This window comes from Astatotilapia calliptera, chromosome 4 (assembly GCF_964374335.1).
Source record: "Astatotilapia calliptera chromosome 4, fAstCal68.1, whole genome shotgun sequence".
NCBI lineage: Eukaryota > Metazoa > Chordata > Actinopteri > Cichliformes > Cichlidae > Astatotilapia > Astatotilapia calliptera.
The window spans coordinates 915044-924941 of record NC_137425.1 but is presented as its reverse complement, the minus strand read 5'-3'; the positions used below and the strand labels follow the sequence as shown (position 1 = coordinate 924941).

Below are 9898 nucleotides of genomic sequence, written 5' to 3'. Positions count from 1 at the left end.
AAATAGCTGGCTCGCTCCAGCTCCTACGACCAAATACAAACAGTGGGGAAGAGGGTTAGCTCAGCCCACCACAACTTCCAAGCTAGCAAGAATGATCTATTCATGCTAGCGATCACGTTCCCTAGAACACACATATGGCACACAGGTACTACACATTTATAGCATCTAACAAAAAACAGGCATAATGATGGCAATAATTGAACTAAAATTGCAATCAGAAACATCAGGGTGGCTAAATATGCATTATATGTGTGTTTTACAGTGTTGGAAAGAAATGACACCGACCGCTCCCACAGGGGGATTGTAGAAAAGGGGAGGGGCCAGAGGGGTGCAGTGTATATATAGGGTTGCACCAAAGAAGAACAATGAGGAGGGGCTCTAACTGATAATGAACATAACTACAGGCTTGGAGGTCCTAAAAGGCAGGTATAACAGGAACGGTTTGTGGGTTTAGAACACATTTTGTGTAATTATAACAACATGTGATTTATGACCCTCTTACATGTGTGCAACAGCATGACAAACATTACTTTTATTAACTGCACAGGTGTGAGGGTCATTAGCTGCTAGCTAATTGGGTAAGAGTGGGTCTGTAGCTTTGTGTAATTATGATATTGTAAAGTGTAGAAGTAAATTTAAATGATATACAAAGAGGTGTTTACAAAGGTTATAAAGTTAGTTATGTAGCTATTTGGTGGTTACGTGTTTTGATATTTACATGTTTACACGTTTGAATGTTTAGATATGCATGTTCAAACCAGTAATAAGTATGTGTTATATCTACCTGGTTGTTTTCCCTGTTTTGATCTGTATGAGATTTCCTGGCTTCTGAGAGGACAGTGAAGTATTCATGCACACAGGAAGTGTGGGTTGTTGTTGCTGTGTGCTGAGAGTAAAGAGGCTGCTAAAAAGTTATCCGTCTCCATCTTGCTGTTCCTAATTATTCAGAGAGATTCCAAACCATCTGGTGAACCCTCACGTTACAATATCATGAAGAAACAAACGTCCAGCCTGGAAGTAATAAATGCGTGAGTGCAATCTTCCTGCTCTATCTCAGTCATTTGTCCTTTGACTGCATCTTGCATCTTCACAGAAACACTGTCACCAACTTCACACCTTTAACCAGCTTTTGAGTGAATCGTCCAATTACATGACAGTTTCCGAAGATGAGGGACCTGAAATTACTGTGACTCAACAGCTAACACAGTATATTTGATCACTTCCTGGACCTGATTAATTTAACTGAACTTAATTTGAATTTCAGCCCAAACAAAAGACACAAAACGCATTTTTATTCTGAAACTCCTCAGCGGATTTTTATTTGCATGTTCATTTCTGTGAGAGCGCCCTCTGCTGGAACTCACAGGGTGACCTCTTCTTTGTGGGAGCTCACCACCTTCCCATCCACGACCTCCTCTACGATGACGATTTGTTTTTTGGTGGTGACGCTGGTGGGCCCAGAGGAGGCAGTGGAGGAGGTGGAGGAGGAGGAGGTTTTGGAGGTGGTGGAGGTGGTGGTTTTACTGCAGTAGGAGACAAACAGGACCGTCTGGATTTAATCACTGAACATAAATATTTCAGAAACATTTGTTTGCTGTCACTAAAGCATTTTTCATATTTGTCTGTCCTAAACGTTTTTACAGGTAAAGGCTCTGACCTGCCGGTGCCCTCTCCTTCGAGCAGCCTCCTGTACTCGGCGATCTCCATCTCCAGCCTGGTCTTGATGTCCAGCAGCCTCTGGTACTCGTGGGACTGCCGCTCCAGGTCTGCCCTCAGCTGCGACAGCTGCTCCTCCAGCATGAGTACCTGGTTCTGGTAACCAGACAGCTGCATGGCGTACCGGCTCTGAGTCTCAGCCAGCGTGCCCTCCAACCCGGCTTTCTGCAGGAGGCACAGAGGAGGAGGCTCAGTGTGTTTTCTGGAAAGCTATGAAAACCTTTGTGTGCTGTGATACTGACCATGCTGAGCTGTGACTGCAGCTCGATCTCCAGGCTCTGCAGCAACCGTTTGAGATCTGTGAGCTCTGATTTGGACGTCTGCATGGTTTCTGTGCTGGCGACGACTTCTTTGTTCAGCGCTTCGGACTGAAAGGACCAAAAACAATGTTGTGATGTTTATTTAGATCAATATTAAGTCATTCACCCCTCGTCCATCCAGCCACCAGGTATGATGCACCCATCATGCTCAGTGTCTACAAAACAAGCCATTAGTATTATTGTGGAGTCTTTACAACAGCTGGTTGTGGTTTCTTCTGTATGAATAAAACTGAATGGAAAACCCAGAAACATCCTGGTGATGCTAGAGAAGAAGTCAGAGGCTCATCTTCTGGGATTGTTTATCTCCTGAGTTAAAAATCCTGCCTCACCTTCGCCTGGAACCAGGCGTCCAGTTCTTTGCGTTGCTTGGCAGCGAGACCCTCGTAGTGCTCTCTGATCTCCTCCATGACCTTGTTGAGGTCCTCCTGAGGAGCAGCGTCCACTTCTACGTTTACCTGACCGCTCATCTGAGTCCGCATGGCCAGCAGCTCCTACAAATACAACCAGGAGGCACATTAATGGACATCTATTAATAGCTGGGATATTATTTATCCCCAAACACAGAGCAAGAGCTCACTGACCTCCTCGTGGTTCTTCTTGAGGAAGACCAGCTCCTCCTTCAGGCCCTCGATCTGCATCTCCAGATCAGTCCTGGTCAGAGTCAGCTCATCCAGGACTCTCCTGAGCCCGGCGATGTCGGCCTCCACGGACTGACGCATGGCCAGCTCGTTCTCGTACCTGCAGAAGAACACAAGCATTCAGAAATTTCCCAAACAATCAGAAACAGAAAAACCTCATTTGGTTGCATCTAAGCCGTCGAACTATCTGCAAACCAACGACTCTCTGAGCAGCAGTGAAACTGAAACTGAAAAGAAGAACGTTTAAAGTAAAAGCTCTGCTGTTTGAAATGTTTTGGCTTCAGCAGGAAGAAGTTGCTTTTACTTTGAAGGCCAGCGTTCGTTGCTTCCTGTTTTACTGCCGCTCCGCGAGAAGTTAGGATTGTTTGCGCACGAGCTGCTCTCCTCCATGTAAACGTGACTTTAGCGCTGGACTAGTAACCACAGCGGTGGTTCTCTCTCGCCCAGCGACAGGGGGACGCACACTTCAGTGCTGGTTAGGCTTTTTTTGTTTGCCAGCATTAGACAAGTTAACATCACATGGTTAGTGGTCATGTGACTGCAAAGCCTGAATAGTGCTAATATACAGCAAGAGCTACCTTAAGGAAATAAGAGTGACAGTGAGTGAAAAGTGGGTGTGGTTTAGGATCTGAAAGAGCGTTATTTAATTATGATGTCATGCTGTTGTTTGCAGGCGTGACAAAGTCATAAATTAAAAAGCTAGCTGCACACAGCTGTGGAGTTACTGTTACATTTTTTCTTTATTTTCTGTTGCTTATTAAAATCTTTTCAAGTTCAAGTTAAAATTTTATTCACCACAGGCAGTGGAATGAACCCGCCCCCCGACCTTACACACACAACACAGACATCACATGGGGATACAGTCAGAGAACGGTAGCGTTACAGAAAAACACTGAAATGTACACTACAATGGGAAAGTACAAGAGGAAAAAAAGAGAGCTCTGCTCATGCTGGGCTACAGGAGGACAGCATGAGAACAGGAAACAAAAAAAGTCTTTTAAAAACTCAGACTGAGGTCTTAAGATTAATGTGTGCTTCCCCTAAACACGAGCCACTACGAGTCCCCCTGATTCATATTTGACTGGAAAAACAAACCCTGAAATATGTTTTTCATTCATACTCAACATGTCATAAATGAACTGCTGGCTTCATTAACAAACTCGTTCACTCACTTGAGCCTGAAGTCTTCAGCGGCCAGCTTGGCGTTGTCGATGGAGAGGTAGATGCCACCGTTGATTTTGGTAGCATCCTGGATCTGAAGGTGAAAACAGGGCAGTTTAAGAATATCCGATTTTACAGGTGAAGACAAACTGACAGAGCACCGAGTTCAGCTTTATGTGATGATGTCATCTTAAATATAAATGATACATTTCTGCAGTGAGGTTTTTAATCTGCTCATTTCTTTTATCTTCGCGCTGCACAAACAGATTTTCTTAGTTTCTGTGAAAAGTGATGAAAGTGTGAGGCTGTGATGTCACACCTTCGTCTTTCTCGGGTGTTTCCTTCTGTTCTGACTCTTATTCACCTTCACATCCTCCTTTGTGTTTTTAAATGCTTTGTGGTGCTTTACTCTCTGACTGCACTGCTTTTTTCTGCTTCAGGAAACAGATCCTGGAGCTGAAGATGAAGCTGATGCAAGGCTGAGCAATGCTGTGCGTGCACCTTGGTCATGTGACTAAACAAAGGTGAGCCTACCTTTGCATGCAGCTCTGCGATGGTTTTGTAGTACTGGCTGTAGTCTTTGGAGGAGGGGGAGGTCTTCTTCTCCAGGAACTCTCTGATCTTCTTCTCCAGCTCGGCATTGGCCGCCTCCAGCTTGCGCACCTTGTCCAGGTAGGAGGCCAGACGGTCGTTCAGGTTCTGCATGGTGGCTTTCTCATTGGCAGAGAGCCCAACGCTGTCACCAGCACCACCTCCAAACCCGAAACCACCGCCACCTGCTCCACCGCCACCTGCTCCACCGCTGAAGCCAAAGCTGTAGGCAGATCCACTTCTACCTCCACCTCCACCTCCACCACCGCCACCACCAAACAGAGACATTGCGGATGAAGCAGTAGACATTCTGACTCCTCCCATGGCGCCGGAAAGGGACCTGCTGCTGCCCCGGAACATTCCCCCACTAGCAGACCTGAAGGACATCGTCTCGTGTGATGATGAGGATGAAGGATGCTGTCTTTCTGCTTCAGCTGAAGAGGAGAAAGTGGAGCGCTCAGACAGCGCAGGATTTTTTATACTCTCAGATGAGCGAGTGAGGAGGAGGAGGGATGATGGTGAGCTGGCGCCGAGCCTGGGAGGAGACACCTGTGATTGTTTCAGTCACGAACAGCAGAAAGCTTAATGGTTTAGGGTGTGCCTAAGAATGTGGAATCCACTCACAGTCAACACAGTGAATAACAGACATCACGCCAAGTTTCATTTCACATCAGAGGGGCTGACAGGTTCGAGGAAACCAGTTCAGACACAGATGATATTTAGTTAGAGCCTCCGATCAAGACAAATCCTGTCTCAGCCGCACAGGAGTGACTCTCCTGATGTGTTGTGTTGCTTTCATGCTCGTTTAACAGTTTAATCTTCAGTAAACTGAGGAGCGGCTGAAACTCGAGGTCCAAAGTTCAACCAAACACTTCTGAAAAGCCGCAGAGCTCAAGAGATTATCCTGCATAAGCATTAACCCATCGATTCTGAGCCGGAGAGAACCACAGCCCTGCAGCTTTACAGCCATTTTTCATCCACGCCTGTCCAGAGCCATAAAGCATAAAACACGTCCATTCGAGTCATCAGGGATATTTCACTGTCATACTTTAAAGTGAAATTTCAATCTTAGGTTTAAAATGAGAAAAATGTTGCTCACTTTACTCATATTTTGAGTGTTAGAGCGTCCTAGTTGTTGACATAGTTATAGTGTCATGTTAAACAAACACAAAGCCAAAGGCGAGGTTTTCTGACTCCACGCCAGACGTGATGAGAACCTCGTTAAAGATGCAAACAAATTAAATTAAATCTGCATGAAATTTGTGATGCAAATAAAAAGAATTTTGCTGTTGTTTAAATTGAAATGATCTCACCTCCAGTAAATAATATGCCCAGTGCTCCTCCCGCTCTGTCCTGGCCCTGTCTGGGTCTGGTGCCCAGCCTTTCTCCGTCCTCCCTGTTCTCCTTTTCCTTGCAGGCTCCAGGTCGGCCCACTGCTCTGTTGGCCTTCAGACTGAGACGACTTGATGCAGTTACTGGACTTGTGCAGCTTTTCCATGCTCCACACAGCAGCACTGACCTGAGCCAAGTAGTCTGGAGTCCCAAGAAGGCTCCAGAATTTCATTATCTGGGCAAATGCTGCTGATCCTAACCAGTGTTGGGCAAGTTATTTTGAAAGCGTAATTAATAACAGTTACTAGTTACTTCTTCAAAAAAGTAACCGAGTTAGTAACTGAGTTACAATATTCTAAAAGTAATTAATTACTTGAAAAGTAACTATTGTGTTACTTTAAAAAAAACGTTTAACCCTCTGGGGTCCAGGGTATAAGCGTCCATTTTTAACTATTTTCCCTCCTAATTTCACCTTTAAAAACTATTTATTTGCCTTGTTTGGTCTCATCCTTTCAGCACAGCCTCACGTGTCTGAATTTATAGTCATGTTTTCATTTTGACAGATTGTACTAACACAACTGATCTAAAATCAGACAAAAAACATAAAATCCAAGTAGAAAAAGTGATATTTTTACTGTAACAACCACAAACATGTTTAATGAATCATATTTCATAACTTTAAATACAAATATAAACTGTCAGTTTTAAAATCATATGCACAAGGTTTGCAAACAACAAAGTTATTTGCAGCCATTTACCTTTTACCCTTTTTTAATAACCATTTCAAACTGTTTACAGAACAATCAGCTGTTCTTCAATAAGATGCCACAAATTATTTGTGCCACTCCAAATATTTCTGTCCACTATAAAGGAAACATCACAGCCTGATACCTGCAGCTCTGACAGCAGCAGGTGTGTCACTGCTGTTTCTACCTGGAGACAGCAGCCGCCTCATTGTTCTGACACACAACACAAAACTATCCACAACACACTAACTACACAAGACAACACATTAACTACACACTGCAAACACGCTAAACGTCACAAATCTCTCACATCTCAAAGCTCTCTCTCTCTCTCTCTCTCTCTCTCACTCCTAAATCTTCCGCCTCTTCCTAAACAACCAAATGTCATGTGGCCATATCATTTTTTCATTGGTCAACATGGTGCATTTTTCCACCAACAGGAACGGGGTGGTTTTGGTCAAAAGTAGTGGTGCAACGATCAAAAATCTCACAGATCACGATTTTAAGTCACGGATCAGCAAAAATAGGAAAAAGAGACAAAAATTCGACTCGTTTACTTATTTAAGTATTTTTTGCCTATTAAAAAACATTCAACTGAAGACTCATTCCACTCACTTATATAAATAAAATAAAAACATTTCTTGTTCTGATTGTGGACATTTTACGAGGACAGAAAAGGACAGATGAGCTGCCCCGATGGCCTGATGTGACCTGATGGTGCGAGTCTGCGCTCCGTCTTGTAGGGGGAAAGCGTTCCTGCACGACTCTGAGCGCACACGAGTCCTGACACGTCCGCGTATAATGGGAGTAATCACAGCTTTAATGATTTGTAAAGTGTTTTTGTGGTGTGGGTGTAGCTGGGTGCATTCATGCTGCAGGTGCCAGCCGCTGCTCCCAGGCTGCAGGGCCAAACACTCGCTGATCGAGGTGATAATGACAAACAAATGAATAAAACTTCTGTGTAACGAAGCAAAAGCAGAGCGCTTCATAGTGCAGTCCGGGTGTGCAGATGGTGTTTGTGGATGTGGACTAGGACGCAGTCCGCGCGCATGAAGTGATGATTTTAAGGATTTAAAGACTATTTAGCATCTTTTATTTCTGAGGAGCTCAGCATGAAACCTGGAAAACTGTTAGATGAGGTCTGTGAAGGCGCTCAGTCATCCAGGTCATCATAAGGAGCTTTGAAGGAGCAGATAAACTGTGGCCTCTGCTTGCAGCACGCGCTCGTGCCGAAGATAAACAAATTTCACAGCAGCTAATTGCGTGCTGGTAACCGCTAAACTGTGCTTGGCTGTTGCGCTGCTAGACCACTGTTAGCAGGATGACATCATCCATCTGCTTTAACAACCGTCCCACCGCCATCATACTTGTTATAGTTTACATTTGTTATTTTATTAGTTTCAGTCCGAGTTTTATTTTTTCCTTCTTCAGTTTCAGTCAGGTAAAAATCGTCTGTTCATCGCTCACTGACGCGAGAAACAAAATCAGGGCTGTTTTTTTATTGCCAAGTTGAACTGATCATTACTTAATATTCAGACTTCACTGGGCTGATTTTGATTTCACGTGATTTTTTATATTGGTATTAATCCCACAGGAGGAGCTCTTTGCTAATAAAAACTCTGGACTGCAGATTGTCTGTGTGCTCGCTCCACTTGATCATAAGCATCAAACATAATGCACAATAACTCAAACAGACTCCAGAGTCTGGAGCAGTTTTAGGAGGCAGACCTTCCTGATAATGAGAAATCCTTTCAACAGTACGTTCCCGGGTTTCCAGACCAGCTCAGCTCCTCGAGAAAAATCTGTCAAATCCCCAAAACACGCAGGCATGTCTCCTGTGGGTCTGATGAAGATAAAACAGGAACTTTCTCGTTATTTCACTGAATGCAAACTGTAAAAAAGATGCCGTTCCTGGGATTTAAAGTCTTTCCTCCTCCTCATGTGTCAGTAGGACAAAGGTGAAATCAGCTGTTTAAACTTGGGCCTGATCCCCGCTGAATGACAAAAACAGTCAAAGACCAAAATGTGAGTCCTGCTCAGGAGCGCACGCATGCAGACTCTACCGGCGATTGTGTCTGTTATCAGATATCCCACATAGCAGACAGGTCTGGCCCGGATCTGGTGTCAAGCCAGGACTGCTGGCTGACTTCTGGCATGATAAGTGGTATGTCATCCAGATATGGGCCTGGCCTGGCATAGGTGGTACTGTCTATGTGATGGCATGTAACATCTGGCTCGATTGTGGTTTGGTGTATGTGGCCCAGGCCCATAGAAAACCGGTCTGGCCCGGATCTGGTATCAAGGTGGCACTTCTGACTGGCTGGTGTCATGGCAGAGTGTCAACCAGATGTTTGCCAGGTCTGGCAATGATGGTAAAAAATGGTAAATGGCCTGTATTTATATAGCGCTTTACCCTAAATTCAGTCATCCACACATTCATCCACACATTCGCACACTGGTGATGGCAGCTACATTGTAGCCACAGCTGCCCAGGGGCGCACTGACAGAGGCGATGGTGCTATTTATGTTCCTATTTTCCTATTTTAGTTAGAAGACCCAAATGCTGTGTTGCAATACTATACAGCTATGGTAGCCAACGTTTCAAGTGCAGGTTTGACAGGTTTGTGAGTGTAGACTTGATCCAAAACCTAGTGAGGGTTTACTTGTCTTTGCTAGTAGGTGGCTATAGCTCATGAGGTAGAGCGGGTCACCTACTGATCGGAAGTTTAGTGGTTTGATCCCTGGTTCCTCCAGTCAGCAAGAGTATGAGTATGAATGTAGTTAGGAAGCTATGGCGGTATTTTTGTGCCACTACTGAGCGCACGGGGGAAAAAATTGCAGGTGCAAGTGTTGCATTTTGAGAAGAAATTTATTTTGAGTGAAGAAAAGCTAAATTCGAGTGAACAAAATCCATTCCTGCGTGCAAAAAATGTATTTCAGTGTTTGCTGTTATCCACACACACACACACACACACACACACACACACACACACACACACACACACACACACACACACACACACACACAACAGCAGCCCCTCTCGCTCAGTTTTTGCGCTCGCTCGCAATGTGTTGCTCGCGCTCTCTTAACATTTCTGCCCGTGAGCGCTCAACTCTTTCTCTGCACCGTTATATTTGTGCCACAAAACCAGCCAATCACAGACTTGGATGCAAAAAAATCGGATTGGCTGTTCTGGTCTCCAATCAGCTTGAAATGACGAAATGCAATATCCCAGAATGCATTTCGACCAAAACTCAAACGAGGCAGTGGCGGAGGAACACAGAGTGGCGGAGTTTGAAATATTACTCTGTCTGTGGCACAAAATAAACTTTTAAGATATTTTCATGTGAGAATGTTTCTGTGTAAACTTTAAATATCTGCTCGATTCATCAA

At 44.5% G+C, this 9898-nt stretch overlaps 1 protein-coding gene across 2 annotated transcripts; it reads right to left on the bottom strand.

The window, feature by feature from the left end:
- Positions 1-1288: 1288 nt before the first annotated feature.
- Positions 1289-6005, bottom strand: LOC113020130 (keratin, type I cytoskeletal 13-like). 2 transcript variants are annotated; one of them, XM_026163842.2, is made up of 8 exons: positions 5740-6005; positions 4370-4961; positions 3847-3929; positions 2618-2774; positions 2366-2527; positions 1959-2084; positions 1658-1881; positions 1289-1523 (listed from the first exon to the last, which is right to left on the bottom strand). In XM_026163842.2, the coding sequence occupies exons 1-8, from the start codon at positions 5988-5990 to the stop codon at positions 1361-1363; spliced, it is 1758 nt and encodes a 585-aa protein (XP_026019627.2). In that variant the 5' UTR covers positions 5991-6005; the 3' UTR covers positions 1289-1360. The 2 variants fall into 2 exon arrangements, with proteins under 2 accessions (XP_026019627.2, XP_080156142.1); XM_080300016.1 differs by having other exon boundaries at positions 4370-4975; positions 5740-5954.
- Between the last annotated feature and the right edge of the window lie 3893 nt (positions 6006-9898).

Excerpts from the sequence above, each read along its gene's own strand:
- LOC113020130 (XM_026163842.2), bottom strand. The coding sequence starts at position 5,990 with ATGAAATTCTGGAGCCTTCTTGGGACTCCAGACTACTTGGCTCAGGTC. Across the intron at positions 4,962-5,739 it reads GGGCATATTATTTACTGGAG|GCTCGGCGCCAGCTCACCAT; the intron begins GTGAGATCATTT and ends GTCTCCTCCCAG. Across the intron at positions 3,930-4,369 it reads TCGCAGAGCTGCATGCAAAG|ATCCAGGATGCTACCAAAAT; the intron begins GTAGGCTCACCT and ends TTTCACCTTCAG.